Source organism: Dipodomys spectabilis, unplaced genomic scaffold (assembly GCF_019054845.1).
Source record: "Dipodomys spectabilis isolate Male_0828 unplaced genomic scaffold, ASM1905484v1 ptg000137l, whole genome shotgun sequence".
Taxonomy (NCBI): Eukaryota; Metazoa; Chordata; class Mammalia; order Rodentia; family Heteromyidae; genus Dipodomys; species Dipodomys spectabilis.
The window spans coordinates 11,203,716-11,224,116 of record NW_024870814.1 but is presented as its reverse complement, the minus strand read 5'-3'; the positions used below and the strand labels follow the sequence as shown (position 1 = coordinate 11,224,116).

Here is a 20,401-nt window from a genome sequence, read left to right as displayed (position 1 = left end):
ACACATTTGGAGGAGCTCCACAAATCCTTGAGTCTGCTCTCTGTCTTGCCCATCACGGCAGAAATCCTAGGTGCCACGGGTGTCAGAGACATAATGAAGGGTTTTAGGAAGCACTCGCTGGTGGGTAGTATGGCAAAGGAGCTGGACACACGCTGGGAGACACCAGGTCTCTGAACAGGATGGCGTTCAAGAGCCCAGGAAAGAGGCTCTTGTGCTGTCAGAGTCAGGCTGTGTGCAAGACGACAAGTTGAAAGAGTCAAGTGTAGTTTGTGGCTCCGGGGGAAAAGCAATGATGCCCAGGAAGGGAGGCCCCAGCTCTGGGCCAGAGACCCCATGGCCTGGGAAGCTGTGTGAGCTTCAGGGACCTGGCAAGCAGACTGTCAGCCCTTGACCAAGTAACAGGTGGGAGAAGCATCCCCAAGTGGCCCCAGCATCCTCTGGGGGCAGCATCAGTTCTCATCACTGGTCCATGGACAGCTCCAGGGGCTCTCAGGACCCCAGGCCTACTGGTACCAGGGCATGCCTGGCATCGGCTGCCCTCCCAAACTACAGGTCCGGGACTCACCAAGGTGCCCACAAGAGGGGTTCCCTTGGGAATGCCAGGGATGGGGCAGGGCCAGACCAAAAGAGGGGTGCTGATCCTCTGTGAGGAGAACGGAGGATTAGGCCCTCTAAGGTCAGACCTGGCAACCCAGAGAAGCTGTGTGGGGGCAATTACCAGAACAAATCCCAGCAACAGCATGAATTCCGGGCACCTCCACAGTCTTTCGAGGATGCCCTCAACCAGACCCAGCTGCTGCCGAGGAGAGAGAGGACCAGGGGCAGGATTTGTGCCGCTGTCTCAGCTCTAGGAGGTCTGAAAGGGAATGGCTCTCATGGCCCCAGTAGACCCTCAGATTTGGTGCATAGTTAGTCCTGAGGGTGAGCACCGGACAACTGCCCCAAGTCCCAGCCAACTATACAGCCAGTGTTACCAATTCCACACAAGAAGCCAGGGTGCCAATGGTGCTGCTCAGCACTGAAACCCCTAATTTCCCTGGGTCGCAGGCCAACTCGGGTGAGCTGCCCAACCTGAAGTGGATTTCCCCATTCCCTCCAAGTAGACTCAGAGCCTCTGTGCCCTGGGAAGTGGGAGAAGGAGAAGGAAAGAGGGAGGGGAAGGGGCACCCTTGCCTTTTGTCAGAATGTCTCTGAAGATGCCTCTGTACTGCAGACCAAAGCATGGCTCCCTTGCTCCCTGGATCACCCAGGAATTCCAGGACCTCCTGCAACACAGCGCTCCAGCCAGTCCCAGGCTGCCCTGCATTCTCCTTGCAATGGCTTCCAGGACTTATACCCCTTCTCTGCACCAGCATCAAAGGAACACTCACCCCAGGCCCATGGCTCACAGGGTCTGCAAGCAGTGAGTGCCAGCGTCTCACCTGCCCAAGCCAAGAAGAGCAGAGGTCAACAGGTCCAGAAGCGTCTACACCCACCTCCAGAAAAGCCTCCTGGCCCTGGTGCAAGCTTCTTGGCCAGACTGTAAGGCCAACCATGTCCCGAGGAGGCAAGGTTAGCCCAAACTGGCCCCCACTGGGAGGTTCCATATCACCATCCACCTAGCAAACCTGTGGGCAGTGCTGGTCAGCCAGGAGCTGGAGGTGTAGGAGGAGGAAGGGGTGCTGGTAGTGTTGCCATTGCTGGTGGGAGTGGAGGAATGAGTGGTCTTGGAGGCAGGATGTTTCATCCCCAAGCTCAGACAACAGCCTGTGCCCCTTTCAGTACCACCATGGCTGCCCCCCAGGACTATGGGCAACACCAGAGAGGCCGCTGATATAAGAACTTCCCTGCTCATGGTCAAGACCATTCTTGAGGACAACCAAGGCAATGGCAAGTTCCCCCTGACGATGAGCTCGAGAAGCCTGGAATAACAGGGAGATATCCAATGGACACAAATGACTGGTTTTCCAATGCCTCTGCCAGGGCAACAGTCTCACAAGATGTCCACTCTTACCTTACCCCGGGATCCTAGCACCTGATGGCTACTCCTCCCTCCTTAATTCCTGTCCTTATACAACTTGAAGGAAGATGTCCTAAGGAACAAGTGTCTCTCACATGGATTGGGTTTATAAGATATATAAATTAATAAGTCTTAATACTCTCGAGGAGGGAGGTGTTTTTTCCCATTCATAGGGAAGAGCTGTGTGAAGATGCACCATGTGCCTACACACAGACCCACATAGTGCACACATTGTGCAGATTATTTGTGGATAGGGGAAAGCAGTCAACCATGGTCAAAATCAGTGAAATAATTTTATACCAATATGTGAAAAAATCAGTGCAATACTTTGGTGGGATTTCAAATCACTGGGAACATCTGTATAGAGCAAAGAATAGACACACACATGTAAACAACAAACACACACAATCAGTGTTTTGTGTGTCTCCGGCTCAAATAAAGGACAGACTACTCAGTAGGCCTTTGGATAAGGGAAAGTAATCACATGTTTTCCAAAGAGAGTAAAAGCTGGAGGACCTCTGACTCAAGATTTTTATCCTAGGTACTCAGGAGCTTGGGATCAGAAGACCATGATTCCAAAAAGACCAGATAGGAAAATACAGGAGCCTGTCATCTCCACTGAACTAATCTTCCCCAAAGGCATCCCACTCTCAAAATCATTGCTGGAAGTGGAGCTTTGGCTCAAGTAGTAGAACACTATCCTTGAGGAAGGAAACCTCAGCAAGGGCAACCAGGCCCTGAGTTCAACCCCAGGACCAGAGCCAAAAAAATAAATAGTGACAATTAAAAGTTTTATGAAAAATCTTGTAAATTAAAAAGGGTTTACATGTTTTTAAGAATATCCAGGTAAAAGATGATCATGGAAAAGCTGAGAGACACAGTTGGTGTCCCTCATCCTGGGCTCCAACTGGTGAGGCAGCTGGAGAGGCACACTGGAGCCAAGGGCTTCATAGCCAGGCTGCCTGAGAAACCAACACTTCATGTCCTAGGAAGCATTGTGTGTGAGGGCTCAGAGGCAGAGGGAAGAGGACAAGGAAGCAGTTAAACACCATCTTTATCAGCACAGGTTTGGATGGACATTACTTCCAGGTGCTTGATAAACCTGAGGCAACCATCCCTGTCCACACCACATCATATACATCAAGAGGGAGAGGCTCCAACAGCACTGGTCTTGCAAAGTCCCCCTTTCATTTTACCTAGAATGCTGGAGATTGGCATGTAGGGTATAGAGAGGTGTTAGCTACCATTGATTTCATGCCTTCATTCAGTGGGCTCTGGTGGGAATGTGATGGCTGTCAATGACATGAGTGCAAAAAGAGGTCTAGGGTATTTCTTGTGAGCAATGAATGACGAAGAGGCAGTAGCCTGGCTCTCATAGAGTCTGAACAGCTGCAAGATTCACAGGAGTGTAATGCATTGTCTGTAGCTAACAATGTCCTGTGCTGATCCCATGCAAAGAAACCTGATGCTCTGTCAGTCCCCTTATTGCAGGTAAAAAGAGCTTACAAACTGCTTTCTGCTTCAAGGGGTAGACTAGCACAGCTGGGTTTAGGAACATATTACATGCTGTGACATGATAACCGAAGATCCATCAGGGTTTTCCCAACATGGAGCAGGGGCAATAGGAATCCATGTTCATCAGTCAGATCTGCATTAGGAATGATCTGTGTAACCATAGGAAGCAAGGACACCTGAGCCTGTGCAAGATTCTATCTTTTTCCATAGCCACCAGCAGCCTTCTTGCACACCCAGTAATTAGCTAATAGCCAAAAGCAGATCTTGACTCTGTAACAGAGCTTGTACTGGATTATGATGTGGCTCATTCCTTTTACCTTTACCCCCCTAGAAGTTTCTACACCAAATGTAATCTTGTGTCGAATATAAATTTATCAAATAATGGGGGGAAAAAAAAGACCATCAGTCTAAATAGAAGGAATGATGTTTACTGTGACGTCTTATACTTCCTGGTCTTTATTCTTCGGCTTTATTGTGATGACATGAATATACACCTTTATTTTATTCTTTAAATAGTTTGTCTAGGTAGATTACTTATTTGCTACTTCCATGATGACAGCATTGTAAGGGGGTTAAAAATCCCTTTCAATAGGGGTTTAAAGTGATAGTATTTTTATGATCATCACAAAAATAAAAATGTAATCAAACAATATATCAATACATTATTCTGATAATATAACCATCCGAATTTGAAAATAAATATGGCTTGCTTATTTCACAGGAGCTAATGCAGATATATGCTTTTCATTTAATTTCTTTTAAAATGTTGCTGTATGATGAGTTCTCAATAATGCTTGACATTTCAAACATTTACATGGTATAATGAAAATAAAAGAACACTTCCATCACCATGGTAAGATAAAGAAGACTTCAGTCAAGGGAGTAAATTAGAGAAATATTTAAAGATAATGGCAATTCCTATGAACTCTAATTGAGAAGAACTGGAATTTGACATTAGTGCTTCCTAAATTCAATGGTATTTACAATCATCTGGTCCTTACACCAGCAAAACACTAGGGGGTCATTCAAGTCATATATGTACAGACATTTTTCTCTACAACTTCTGGACTAAATTTTTCAGACTCCATTCAAAGGATAGGAGGAGAATAACAAAGGAGAGTCTAATAATGCTCGACAAGAAATGTACTTATTACATTACCCATGTAACTATAACCCCATCTACACTGCATCTTTGCAATAAAATAAATTTTTAAAAGACACCAATGGCTCCCACTTCTAATTCTACCTAACTGAGGGTTGAGAATATGTGGTTTGAAGGCCATCCTGGACTAAAAAGTTCACAAGACCCCTTTTAAGCTGATAGAGCTGGACATAGTGTTGTGTACCTTTTATCCTAAGCTATGCAAGGGTATGAGATTTGGAGGATTGCATTGACAATTGGATTATTTTAAGCTCATATTCACCTTTTGCTGCCACCTTAATGGAACTCCAAGATGTGGTGTTTAGCTGCTTCTTTCCTTGAAAGTAGAGACAGGTCTTCAACCACTGAATAGGATGCATAGCCCTTCTTGCCGGCTATTCATAGAGCACAGGAGAGAGCTACAAAGCAAAATTCTACCTTTAAACTGTATTCAGATGCAGAGAAGACTGTTAAGAAATGTCTAATTAGGGGATAAGAGATTTCAAACTCAGAAGCTAGTTAGAAAAAAACAGGCAGGTTAAATTCTACATGCCCTGAGATTCAAGGATCTACTCCTTCCACCCTGAGCTTGGAGTAATGTTTTGTGCTTTGTGACTAGACATCACTTTTGTATTAAGGAAACACTCCCCATTTCATCAGAAAGAACATCCATTTAAGCCTTGGAAGGAAACTGTTTCTGTGTGAATTAATCTGTCCTCAAACAGTAAGGGATGGGCTGTGTGTGATGACAGAGTCTAAAGGACAGTGTGCAGAACCTGTGGTCCAACCATGCTCCTCGACTCGCCAACATCTGCCTCCAGGGGATGGCAAAAAATTCCTTCAACAAGTAGTTTTCTGAGGCACAGGAGGTGCAGCAGCCAGACAGTGTCATGGCCCCAAACAATAGCACCTGGCAACACAATGGACATTTCAAGGCAGTGCACCTGCCTCAGTCTTTTCCTAAATGGTGGCCAGATCGTAGGCACTTGGGGACACCTACTTCCACAAAAAACAACAGGATTAGGAATTTGAAGCACGTCAGAGGCTACATTGGGAAAATGATACTTTCTATTTTTTATTTTTTTAATTTAATTTTATTGTAAAGATTCTGTACAGCGGGGTTACAGTTACATTTCAAAATGAATGAGTACATTTCTTGTCAAGCATTGTAACCCTTTCTCTTATTTTTCTCCCACTATCCCTTCCTAGCTTGCATTATTTATCTTTTTATCCTCATGCTTGTTCAGATTCCTTGCTTGTCTGGTCCTCTATAACATGAGCCACACCTCCAGTCCACCTTCTTGAATGTTAGTTGGGATTTGATCATGATCCTTGAGATCTCCATACTCCTGTATGGTTAGGAATATATTCATGAGATACTGATATCTGACAAATGTTTTCATGATTATATTTTGATTCTATGAGCTCATGACATAATTTCTACTGCTTCTTCATTTTGCCTCAATCCAAATTTCCATATTGGATAATTACAGTGTTAATGGTTGGGACAACCATAACAAAATTTCACAATTTTAGTGTTCAGAGTAGCAGATAGGAATTGTTTTGTCATATATTTGATTGCTGGAAGGGGAAATACTGTGTCTGTGCAGCTCTGGCAAAGCATCCTGTTCTTCAGCAGGTTTTGATGAAGGTCCAGTGAAATTTCAGCCATTGCATTGAGACAAATGAACAGTGGATCTACTCTTGTGTTTTAATCTGGGAAATCTACATTTCAACTATGGACTCCTTGTTGTGGGTGCTCTACATACAGCCTGGGATGAGATGAAGTAAGGTTCTCACTAAGAGCTATATACCTTGACAGGATCACATTTTGCTCATCAGAAAATTAGTCATTCTGTCCCATTGTACACAGAGAAATAGAAATATGATTAAGTGCCCAATTATCATGAAGAAATAATTTAGGTTTCCTACTTAGATTGTAAAAATACCTCCATGGAGTTTTATATTCCCATTTTTAGGTGTAAACATCTCTGCTGTTATTCAATTTATTTTTTTTAATGTTATGAGCTCACTAACTATAAGAAATGGGCTTTTTCCTCTGTGTCAAATTTTTCAGCCATTATCACTCTGATTAGTTTATTAGATCCAATAAAACATTTCTATTATTTTTGGTAAAATTTATTTTATTGTAAAAATGCTGTACAGAGGGGTTACATTTACATGAGGAAAGCAGTGAGTACATTGCCTGTCGAGCATTGTTACCCTTTCCCTAGTTGTTTTCCCTCTATCCCTTTTCCCCCACCACCCTCACCCCTTCATCCTCCCCTTCCCTCTCCTCCTCCTTCCCCGAAGTTATAAAGTTCATTCCCAATATAATCTCTTGTGGATATGTTGCAATGTGTCATCCTATGTCTTTGTTTCACAATTTTGTGATTGCTCTTCCCCTCCTCAAATTAGACAAATGTATATACAAGATGCAGTGTATCAAAATCAAGTACAGTAACAACAGGGGATATACCGTAGGGGGAAGAACATACAAAGGAAACAAAATAATCACATAGTACTTTAAAAATAACAACAATAAAGAAAGACCTCTTGTGTCCATATCTTGGGGTTCATTTCACTTAGCATCATGTTATATGGTCATATGTACATAGCTTTTGAGCTTTTTCTGCTCATCTGATAAAATTGTTCTATATATACACTAATTATTGTAAATAAGGGAAACCATGGGACCTATATTTCCTTTGGTCTGGCTTACTCCACCTTAGGTCTCTGGGACTGATTGTCTTTTTTTGCCAGTCCTGTACTTGAACTCAGGGCCTGGATGCTATCCCTGAGCCTCTTTGTGCTGAAGGTTAGTGCTCTACCACTTGAGTTACAGCACCACTTCTGGCTTTTTCTGTGTATGTGGTACTGAGGAATTGGACCGAGGGCTTCATGCATACTAGGCAAGCACTCTACCGCAGAGCCACATTCTCAGCCCAGGACTGACTGTCTTATTTCACAATTAGTGGGGTGATTTTTTTCTCCATCCTCATATACACTCTTCTTCCACCTGCAACTGAGAGCTATTCCTCTAATTGTTCTTCTCTCAAACCCACGTCAGAGAATGATAATCTAGAGACGTTGTCTCCACCAGGACTGCATGTTTACCATAAGCCAGGTCCAGCATCTAAGCTCTACTCATTATGTGGAGGGGGGAGAGGAAAACATGAATTTATTTCTATACTCTGCTTTGCTCCAATAGTGTGTGAAATAGTTCAGTGAGCAGGGTTGCTATAGGAACCTGTCATGTAGGGCCTGGTACAGATGGACTCTGACTTGGGCAATGCCTGGTCTCTGAGCTACTGGCCTTTGGGGAGCATTGTTATCTTTGTGCACCTGCAGCAACTGCTTGGACTCACAATAAGATGGTGGATTCATTGTCAAGCAAATGTCCTGTCCGTGTCTTTCCAGTTGTGACATCCAGCACTAGGGTGAACAGCTCCCTCACATGCTGGATTCCAGGTGGGAGCCTCCCTCATCGTACTCTGGATTTATCACCTGTGGCATTTTCCCTTGTCTTCTCTGGGCTTTGCAGCTCCGGTGTCCCACTTCACACTTCACTATGCTACATGTCATCCTTTCAGAGCTTGTTTATATCATAAACTATGAGTTCAATCACTGAAAACTTCTTTAATTACAAATTCCATTAAATGGGAGGTACTATAGGAATTTACAGTTTTAAGAGGCAGAGTAAATTGTAGTTCAGCCTTGGTTTAGAGAATAGCTCAGGTTCTGAGGAGGAATAACTTGGATTAAGAACAATAAGGCATGAATGTCATCAAGACTTTAGGAGACTTGCAGCTCAGAAATGTACAATGATAATAAGGTTATGCCTGTAGCCAGGTCCTTTCAGTATACAGAGAGCCAATGTCTGATATTAAGTCTACTGCATGATGGTGGTGGGAAAGTACATTCAGAAACATAGGACAGCAACCTGGAGTTGATTGCAAAACCCAATGGCTAGCCTGTACATTGTACACCATAGCACAATACTGCACATACTTGAATTTCATACTTTTCATTGTCTTTCATTAAGTATTAATTGATACTTGTTTATCATCTATTTATTTAACTACCACTCTCTCTATCAACTACATACCCATGTAGGCTGAGTAATTGATTGATTGTGTCTATGATTAACAAATGGGTTCAAGGAAACCAAAGACTTAGAAAATCTGATCTAAATCATTAATTCTACATTTTGGGACCATTTTTGCTTGAAAAAATGACTTAGATAAAATGCTATCATGAAAAGCATGTCATGACCCATGTATAAATTAAAGTTCATTGTATTTAACCAGAGAAGCATTGTGTCCCCTGAACCACAGAGAGAAATGCATGCTCTTCAGGTACAACAGTGCTACCCTGGTTTGATTTTTTGTATCTGGGGCATCATGTCTGGGCTGAGATACTGAAATCTGGCATGTTGGTGCAGCTGTGCTGGCCCCTTCCAACCCCTACTGATTTGCATGTGCCCAGAGCGCAGCCCACTGCACTGAGCAGTTCTTGAAAGCTGCTCACACCCTGGGCAGAAGTCAGTCCTAGTCAGCACACAGCATGGACATGAAGGCCCCTGCTCAGTTCCTGGGGCTCCTGCTGCTCTGGATTACAGGTAAGGAAAGACTACGCTGAGGGTCTCCTCAGTCTGCTGTAGTCAGTGATGCTTGGCTGTTTTTGAAGCTTTCTTATAATATGCTTGATTCTATGTATACTTATTACTTTTCCAATGGCAGATACCAGATGTGACATCCAGATGACTCAGTCTCCATCCACTTTGACTGCATCTCCTGGAGACAGAGTTTCCATCACTTGCCGGGCCAGTCAGGGCATTAGCAATGTGTTAAACTGGTACCAGCAGAAACCAGGGGGAGCTCCAAAGCTCCTGATCTATCTTGCAAACAATTTACAATCCGGGATCCCCTCCAGATTTAGTGGCAGTGGATCTGGGACAGAGTACACTCTCACCATCAGTAGCCTGCAGCCTGAAGACATTGCCACTTATTACTGTCAACAGTATTATAATTACCCACCCACAGTGATACAAGCCATAACATAAACCTCCAGGAAGCAGAAGTGTGAGCCTGGGCTGCCCCAGCTGCTTTCTTCAAGCTTCCTCTTGCCAGAGCTGTCCTTGAATCATAGTACAGGAATCCTGCCCAGGCTAACCTGGACCAGCGAGCTTCTATACCTCAATCTTTAGAGTAAGTGTAATTATAGATGTGTGATACCGGCACTGTGCTATGTGTTGAAATATTAATATTACATTCCAGACTAGAAACATGGAAATACTCTGACTTTATCCAGGTTATTTTATTCTTGAATAGATATTCACAATGTGCACAAAGACACTTCAAAGTTATTTCAAAACTTTTATTTTGAGATTTTTCAATACTTCATGCATGAATTTCATTAGCAAGTAAAGACAGTTTGCCACTTCCTTTTTCTGCTTCAGGTCTTTTGTGCTTTTTATCCAATCAGTTTTAGCTTTTCTTATTGCATTTGGAGAACCTCAGTACAATTTTAGGTACAGAAGGTAATAGTGAACATTTCATAGTTTAATGCAGCTTGAGTAGTAAAATGCTCAATAACTATATCAATGAGTACAAAGTTTGTTGCAGGGTTTTCCTATTTATTAAAGCAGGTATTTTCCATTATTCCTGACCTGCTGATATGTAATGGATAGCTGTTGATGCTATTAGAAATATTGTTTCACATAAATGTAGACAGTTATAGTTTTTCTCTTTAACTCAAGCAGAATGATGAAATGCAGAGATCAGTTATCTAATTTTAAAAGAGATTTCTACTTGTGGAACATATTCGACTTGATCAACATACATTGCCTGAGAAAAATAAGAAATGAGAGAGAGAGAGAGAAAGAGAGAGAGAGAGAGAGAAGCAAAGTAGGAGATGGAGATGAATGGAAGGAGAGAAAGGGGAGATGAAAGGAGGATAAATTTAGTTTATTTCTATTTTCTAAATGCTAGTTCGACTTAGCAATCAAGCTGAAATTATCAAGAGAAACACTGAATACAAACAACACTGTTGCCACTGGGTATCCAGCCATCCTGTGCTCTCCTGCAAGGTACACTGAAAGTGAGATGTTTCTTGAGCTTAGTCCCTCTGTCCTCCAGACCAGTTCCCACCAAGAATCACAGCAGTGTTCCTAGTTCACTGAATCTTCTCTGTTTTAATCTCAAGAATCAAGGAATCTTTGACAGTCAGAGGAACAACACTGACGTCTTTTATTTATAAAAATAAAAATGGAGAAACCTCAAGATAAAGCAGATCTTCCTTAAGTCAGAAGCCCTCTGATTCTCAGATTGACAAGTGAACATATGCATGCAACTTATGCATCATATTTATGTATATATACCTAATATATGAGATACAGTATGTAATAATTAAATATAAATTATATACAATATATTATGTGTTATTTTGTATATATGATGTATTATTAGATATTAGTCTATGATTTTTCTGATTTTCCCTATTTTATTGTTTTCACGTTGTTTGTAAAGTTGATATGTAGAGGGGTTACAATTACAAATGTAAGGTAATGAATAGATTTCTTTTTGAATAGTGTTCCCCTCTCCCTCACTATCTCCAATGTCTACCTTGCCAACTACTCCCCCAGCCCAAGTTGTAAAGTTCATTTCCAATATATTGTCTAATAAGTATTATTGTCACATTGTTTTGTTATTATATGTTATGTCATTTATGTATCTTCTTAAGATTTAACAAATTTTTTAAACAATGTATAGGTGAACTCTTCTATTTTACAAAATATTGTCCTACTGATTATAACTTTACCTGGAAATATATCCAACTAATCATAAGGAATAACTTGAGGGAAAAACTCACTCTGAAAGAGTTTCTATGGTAGGTATTGAAGTTTTCACTAAATATCATGAGTTAAGTATTAGGGAAAAGGTATACAAAAAGGTGAGTTAACAGCAATTTAAAATGACAAACGTAGGGCATCTCTCTTTTATAGGCAATGTTTTAACAGTGGATGTAGGAGGAAATGTGTTGAGAAGTTGGAGATTTGCTTCAGGGGTTTGTTGCCATTGAAGAAAATACTTAGGATTATGAGATATATGATCCTATGAGTGAAAATAGCCAAGGGAAAAATTGGTCCATGGATGGAAGAAGGTAAAATCCCAGAGAAAGATACAGAAAAGTGTTCAACACTACTGTAACAGTTACACAAATGAGGATGCTGAAGCAGAGAATTAAGGAACTTAACAGCTGCCACACTCCATAAAGCATGGAAGGGCGGGGCCACCAGGGCTCATTGTTTGACCTCAGGCTCACAGGATAGCAGTTGGATTGTGTCTATGGATGTGCATTTTACCTTGAATCTACAGAGATATGGAATAGAGTGGCACAGATGAAAATGCTTGCTTGAGACACATGTTGCAGATGAAAAAGGACAGTTTAATTTTTATTGGGGAACTAGAAGACAGACAGGGAGGACATTCAGAGACAGAGAACTTAAGCCAAAGTAAAGAGCGGATCACACTGTCCTTCAAGACATGCATTGTTGAAGACCAGCCATCCAATGAGCACAACTTGAAGGAGCAGGAAAAACCCAAGGTGGATTCTAGGTAGAACCTGATTTTCTTTTTCTTTTTCTTTTTTTTTTAGTATTCCACAATCTTATTTTTTAATTGTGAACATACTGTACAGAGGGGTTACAATTACATAGGCAAGATAATGAGTATATTTCTTATCAACCATTGTAGCCTCCTCCTTTGTTTACCCTTCCCATCCCTTTCCAGCCTCCCCCTCCCCCACCAAAGTTGTAAAGTTCGTTTTCGACATGACAACTTGTACTTCTCATTGCTGCATCGGGTCTACCTGTATCCTTACTTAAACGACTTGTTTTTCCCCTTCCCCTCCACAAATTATACCGACATCAAATACAGTGAAAACAGTGGTTAAACTGAGGGGGAGGGACATACAAAGCAACAAAGAAATAATCTTATGAATGCGTTAGAAACAATCACATGAAAGAAAAAAAAAAACATTTGAATACATAACTTAGGGTTCATTTCCTTAACATCAACTTATCTGACCTTTTCTGCTTGACTAATACATATACTAGATATTGCAAATAAGGGAAACCATGGGACCTATGTTTCTTTGGGCTTGGCTTACTGCACTTAATATAATTTTTTCCAAATCTTAACATTTCCTAACAAATGGGGCAATGTCATTCTTTCTGATGGAGGCATAGAATTCCATTGTGTGTATATACCACATTTTCTTGATCCATTCATCTACTGAGAGGCATCTGGGTTGGTTCTGTATCTTAGGTATGGTAAATAATATACTAAACACATGTGCTAGTAGCTATAGTATCGTCTACACAAGATATCTTTATGTTCATGATTCCTACCTGACGCTCAGGGCATAACAGTCTTATTACACAAATTGTGAAGTGGTTGATCTCCACTCTCATATCCACTCTTCTTTCCTCCTGAATCGTAGCCATTCCTAAAATGTCTTGGTCTGAAACCCAGGTGTGGGGGGACATTGTGTGTACCAGGAGTGGATGTGTATCAAAAGACAGGTCCACCTTCAAAGTTCTTCTCATTAAATGAAGGTAAATAGAAAGGCATGAGTTTTACAGTTTCATCATAGCTTCCTTTGGCTTCAGAAGTGTAATATTTCAGGCCACAGATACATCATAACAAGGGTCGTAGTTGGTGAATCTCTCAAATCCAGATCCACATGCAGTTCATTTGGTGAAGGATGATGAAGAGCACTCTGACTTTGGCAGGGACTTTCCCTGTGTGTGAGCTTCTGACTGTGAAGAGCAGTGTTATTTTGTGTACCCGCAGCTGCTTGGACTCACAATGATGAGAGGTTGATTCACTGTCATGTAAATGTCCTGCTAGTGGCTCCCCAGAGTGACATCCTGCACTAGGGTGGACAGTATCCCCACATGCTGGTCCTGATGTGGGAGCCTTCCTCACTGTGCTCTGCCTTCACTGTCTGTGGCAGTTTTTCCTTGCTTCCCATGCTAAGGATGTCTTCTCCATTCATTGTGTATTCATTGCTTTGCTCACCCTTTATTGTGTTTCCTTTCATCAAATCTGAACCTGCTGGGACCACAAGTTCTAGCCCAGTTACTAAAAAAATGTTATTCTGAACTGGAAGAGACGATAGCATAAGAACATGAAGGTTTATGAAGCAGAAGAGACTGAAGTAGATGTGAGTTCTTGGTTTAGGGAACATCTTATCTTTAAGGGGAGTTTTTTGGGCTATTGATAGGAGACAGGAATGTTACCTGAGAGATTTGGAGACTGCTAGTTGAGAAATTCATGAAGATCACAAAGCTACGTATATAGCCATATTTTTAAATCTTTCCAACCCTGCTGATTTTCATGTGTCTTGAGCACAGCCCACTGCCCTGAGAACTTCTTCAGAGGCTGCTCACACCCTATGCAGGAGAAGGTTCCACTCAACAAACAGCTTGCACCTGAAGGCCACTGCTCAGCTGCTGGGGCTCCTGCTGCTCTGGCTCCCAGGTAAGGAAGAACAATGCCAGGGAATACTCATCTCATATTAACAGAGCAGCTTGAGGCTTCGTGGAAGTACTTGTATAATATCATTAATTACATGACTAATTGTTTTAATTTTTCCAATGTCAGGTGTCCATTGTGATGTCCAGTTGACTCAGTTACCATCCCTGCCTGTATCTCTGAGAGAGAGAGTCACCATCACCTGCAAAGCCAGTCAGGCCATTAGCAATTATTTACATTAGTAGCAGCAGAGAGCAGGGAAAGCTCCAAAGCTCCTGATCTATTTTGCACCTACTTGGCAATCTGGGGTCCCATGGAGGTTCAATGGAAGTGGATCTGGCACAGAGTTCACTCTCAGCATCAGCAGCCTGCAGCCTGAAGATTTTGCCACTTACTACAGTCAGCAGGGTAATTACTTACCTACCCCTGTGACACCAGTCATAACAAAAACCTCCCTGGAAAGCAGAAGTGAGAGGCTGGGCTGCCCCAGATGCTTATCCTGGTGCTTCAACTGCTGACAGATCATCTCAGATGCAGCCCCCATTTTTAAGTTCGCTGGAAAGCATTGAGAGATAGGTTCTAGAGTCAATTGCATACCTTAACTGTCTGTCCTCCTGCTCATCCCAAGCAGCACACACCTGACACTGCCTCTTCTGTGACTTACAAAGAACACTGCTCTGTACTCATGTATGGTCTAGTCTGTCCTAAAATTCTGCAGTCAATCAATAACGAGGCCATTCTATATATGTCAGGGCAGGTTTTTAAAGGCAATTAAAAATTCCTTGTGAAAAGCATTTTGAAAACTACTTTTTTAAAGGAAAAGTAGTCGTTAAAATTTTTTAATTCAACTTTGGATTTCCATGAAATAATTTTATTTGAAGTACCATATGATTTTTGGGGATGCTAAATAATGTAATAAACAAGTGAGTTGAATACCTTCAAAATTTATCAACTTCCTGTCAGGGAATTTTATTTCCAGCAAATGTATTATTTTAAATAATTTCAACTCTCATGTCAAAACATACAATATTTTAATCTAGTTCTCAGAAAATTTGATTTGATACTGAGTATCATATAATTGTTCTAAGCTTTCGAAAGTAGAGTGGAAAAATAAGTTTTTAAAAAACTTCAGGAAATATCAAGAAAAAATTAACTAATACTTTGGATCAGGTTTTGGAAGGTTTGAACATGTTTTTTTTTTCTGGTGCTTGATCTTAGAAGTGTTATTCAGAGAGCAGATAACAAAAGCACCCTTGGCTTCTGGCCTAGTTCACATAAATCCAAACTGAAGAATGGAAATAAATATATGTGAATAAATAAAATACATTTAAGACACTTGTGGAGTCATGCACTAGGTACAGTTATATAGTGACCCATATTATACCTATATTTATCAGAGTAATCAGAAGTGACTTCCATATATCCTACAGACATACTGAATGTCATAAGTTCACATATATTAATTAACATGCATTCTTACACATGGAAATGTATATGGAAGGGAGGAGCTGGATTGGGAGGGATGGTTCAGAATGATGAAAGACTGATAGGTAAAGAAGAATTGCATTTATAACCTCATATGTTTAATGGAAATCATTTTATACAACTCCTTATAGATATTAAAAACAGAATTTAAGACGAGAGGTGTATCGAGTTCTCACTTGTCCACACTCTCACCTCTGTCCAAGTTCCTTGCATATTGTGGATCGATAGGATTGAGTCCCTTCCACCTTCCAATCTTACATGTGATTAGAAGATGGCCCATCTCATTCAGAATATAAACAGGAAAGCAGAGAGGGAGAGCAGTGCTGGGAAATGTATTTCCTGAAGAGACTGTGGTGATGGGAGCCCATAGTTGATGATCCAGTGAAGTCACCGCCCAACTCTCAGAATATATCCAGGAGGGCATTACCCCATACCAGATATACACATGACTCTTCCTATTAGCAACTTGTAACTATAGCAAGAGTTTCAGGAAGTCTCAGTTCATGGAAAATGAGATATTTTCATGAAATATGTAAGTGACCATTCTCAAATAGAAATATTTCTTGACAAAAAAGAAGCAAACACAACTAAACATGTATGTACTAGTATTTTCTTTCCTACTCAGAAGGTGTCCAGAATTCAGGATCATCAATAGCATCTCTGAGAGCATGTTACCAATACAATATTACAAATCCACTTCACACCTACTGAATGTGAATCTGCATTTCAGCAAGTTAACAAGTAATCTTGGTAAGGATTAAGAAGTTGTATTTAGAAGAAGAAGAGTATCATAGGCAGAGAGCTGCTTTTTACTCCTCAATTAGCCTATTATGAGCACTTCTATTTAAACCAAATTTATCTCTCTCTCTTTCTCTCTCTCTCTCTCTCTCTCTCTCTCTCTCTCTCTCTCTCTCTCTCTCACACACACACACACACACACACACACACACGTGTGTGCATACACACAAACATGACACACTATTGTCAGTCCTTTTCATTAACAAAGTAGCTGACCTAAACTCTGAATAAAGAAGAGTTTGTTTAAGTCATAGTTTTAGATGCAGAACATCCCTGATGCTGTATCTTCATCTGTCTTTACTCTGAAGACTCTCTTGCATGTGGTACAATATGTTGTGTTAATAAAGAGAGAACCAGTTGTAATTTGAGGTGGCCAAGCCTATGGTTTTCTTCATTTGATAGCAGGTGACTATTATGAGAACTGCCTCACTGCATGAGAGTATCTTTAACCCTCTGGTGAGCAGTGGGTATAATCTCCAATCCCATAATATAATCACTTTCCACAAGTCACCTCTTCCATTGGCCTGGTTCATCCATTGGGGCAGCAGTACAAACACCCTGCATGTGCTCTTCCTTCCCTCAGGTGAAGCAGAGACTAAAATCTCTGAGACAAATAAACAGAGACTGGTTAAATTAGATTGTGACTGGAGATATTTGGAGATTTTATGTTAATTTAAGATAATCAAAATTATATATATATATATATATATATATAATTTCAAGTAGTTACACAAAATGGTCTCACTTCAGTATGTCAATTAATAAGTACACCATATTTTGATCCTTTTACCCTTCCTGTACTCTCCTTTGATTAATTTGCTGTACAAATACATTATGGAGGAATGACAAGGTATTTAGTGAATTTAAAAAACTGTTACATTGAATTCATTCTTTCAAGGGTAATAATTTTTCCCATTACGTTAAAAGACCATTAGGGTACTTACAACCTGCAAGAGAAAATTTTGTTATTCTTGTCAATTCTATACCCTCTATCTTAATATGAAAATCCTGGCAAGTAGAGATGCAAGCATCCCTAAGAGATAACCTGGTAACTATGGTATGCCTCTTCATCTATCTCAACTCTGTGCTTTTATTGGTGAACTGTTTTGAGAATCAGTGCTGCTGATGCTTGACACTGTGTCTTTCTCTAGATTAGATGAGGGAGGAATGGAGGACCTAGACACAATGTCTATTCCTTTCCTAGAGTTTCTCCTGGACATAAAGCTGCATATCATTGGGCCTCTGATGCTGTTTTAGGGTGGTGAGGTGATGTGCATCCTGTTTTTCCCTCAATTCCAGATATTATCAGTGGAGTCCTTCTTTCCATGCTAAAGGCATCATGGATTTTATTGGTTGTCACCAAATATAGAACAGATCTGCTGCTACTTTGCTCAGAAGAGCAGGCCTTACCTTGCCTTGACTCTTCTCACACTGTTGCCCCAACCTGACTATTTGCATACTGCTCCCTAAGGAGGACCTTCCTTTCTAAGTCTGAGATAAAGGCTCAGATCAGAACTTGCCTTGACCTGTCAAAACTCCTCATTTCAGTCCTAAAAATGAAGTCCTTGTCTCAGCTCCTGTGGCTGTTAATGCTCTGGATCCCTGGTAACAGCAAAGGGGGATGAGAAATGAGAGTGGGGTGGCAGGGTGAGATCTGAGATTCCAGTTGTGCCCTATCCATGTGTTAGATGTGCAGGTCTTGTTAATCATGATCGGGTAAGTGAGGATTAGGTCTACAGAAGGAGTGAAAACCTGTGTTTGGTGAGGATAATGTATTATGCCTAGAGCCCTATTTATGCTTAAAATTATCTCTATTTTTTCACTTTAATGAGCATGGAAGATAGGGAGATGCCTTTTCCTTTTTAATTAAATCATTTAAGAGCATTTCTACTCAAATACCCCATTTCTCTCTCTTCCCCTCACACATAATCTGTATTAGTTCATTCGTAAAACAAGTTAATTTTCATAAGCTCTGAGTAGTTTTGTTTAACTCACAATTTTAGATGCAAAATGTTTTTATATTATAAGTCAAACCATGTAATATTAATAATAGGTAATACATCAAAATAAAAATAAAAAGCATGTCTCTGTACGTTTGTGTATAACATTGCACGTCTATCTTATTCTAATTTCAGGATCAAGTGGAGATGTTGTGATGACCCAGACTCCACTCCCCTTGCCTGTCAACCTAGGAGAGCTGGCCTCCATCTCTTGCAGGTCTATTCAGAACTTTCTATATAGCAATGGAAACACATATTTGAAATGGTTCCTGCAGAAGCGAGGGCAGTCTCCACAACTCCTGATCTATGAGGTTTCCAACTGAGAATCTGGGATCTCAGAAAGATTCAGTGGCAGTGGGTCAGGCACAGATTGCACATTGAAATGTAGCAGTGTGGAAACTGAGGATGCTGGGGTGTATTACTCCTTTCAAGCTACACATAATCCTCCCACAGTGAAACATCCCTGAACTAGAACCTCGCCTCTGGCTGGGTGAGCAGCCCTCATGTGTTGCTGGTCTGGGAAGCAGCAGAGAAGATTGTCTGAATGAACTGAGGAGGAAGCCATTGTGATCAATGTGACTGGGTGGACATGAAGAGCATATGATAATTGGATGCCTTGGAAACTACAAAGAGCAGGAGAAAATCATGTAAGGATAAAGACCAGGAGACTTTAGGTAAACAATGAGGTATCTAGTGAAAAAAATATGTGTCTCTTAAGTAGTACTATAGACAATCAGTGATATAAGCATCAAGTATCTTCTATGATTTTATTCCCTTCATAAGGAAACTTATAAAACTTCCATCATGCACATGGTTTTGGCCCATACATACAGTCTATGTTATGTTTTCTGTTCAGAAACTGGAAGCCCAGTTTTACTTTGTCTAGCATCTTCTCTGTTTGTCCCCAAACCCTGTATAAATATCAAGCCCTTCACAGAGTTCTCTCACTGGTTCCTCATTGAATCAAGCTTGGGCTGATACAGTACTGGAATCTCCACAGTGGTCTCTGGCCTTGTGTGCTCTGGGGCTCTGGTTCTATTTAAGACAGTGGAGTGTGATGAAGTCCTGTAATAGTGTTCAGAGGTCACAGAACTGAGACTGAGCCCTTGTATCTGTCTTGTATTCTGTCTTACATCTGTGTCTAGTGTCTATTGACAGTTTTATGGTCTGAAGCATTGTATATCTTTTAGTGTCTCTAAGACAGAAAATCTCCATCACTTGATGGACCGAAACAATTTTGGAAGAGTCTGAATTTTTCTCACATGCTATGTCAACCTGGATGCAATACATCCTCCAGCTGGGTTCAGAGCTGTGGGATAGACCATTGATTTTCAAGTACCAGCATGGTTGTTCTAGTAATAAGGCTTGTGATCATGATCCTGAACTGGGCTGTCAGCCCATCAATGTAACTGTAAGAGGATCAGACACATGCATCCATGGGACCAGGCAGAAGCAGGCAAGCACAGGAGAAAGAATATTATAAGGTTTATTATAGAAGCCATATTTCCCCCAAGTGGTAGCACATGGCCTCCATCACCATCCAGATAGCAAGAGGGTGTGAGGGATAGGAAGTCAGGTAAATGGGAGTTCAGGTGGGTCTGGGCAGAGAGAGGGAGGGGACAAATTATGGACGGAACTCCAGGATGGGAGGAGGGCCCAGTTCTGGGTGGAGCTAAGGAACAAAGCTGAGCACAACACTAACAGTAACTACACAGAAATATATTAAACTCAATTTTTAGTCCTTTAGGGACCATAGGTACATTCCCAATTGTGATGAGGGAGGTGCTGAGTGAATTTGGTTTCCTTTTCAATTGAGATACATTTCTTTCCTTTGTAAAAAAAAAAAAAAAAAAAGCTCCGCAGTATCTTCTGTGAGAAAAAGAAATGAGATTGCAATATGGTGTCAGAATGCAAATGTGGA

The 20,401-nt window shown here is 41.1% G+C and overlaps 1 pseudogene and 2 gene segments (V, D, J or C); all 3 read left to right on the top strand.

Moving 5' to 3' along the window:
• LOC122116814 overlaps positions 1 to 20,401 on the top strand; it is a 474,299-nt gene that overhangs the window by 364,949 nt on the left and 88,949 nt on the right.
• LOC122116685 lies at positions 9,190 to 9,742 on the top strand. The segment is given in 2 exon segments: positions 9,190 to 9,276; positions 9,398 to 9,742. Coding segments are annotated over 2 exon segments (378 nt in total).
• Positions 11,191 to 19,306, top strand: LOC122116643 (annotated as a pseudogene).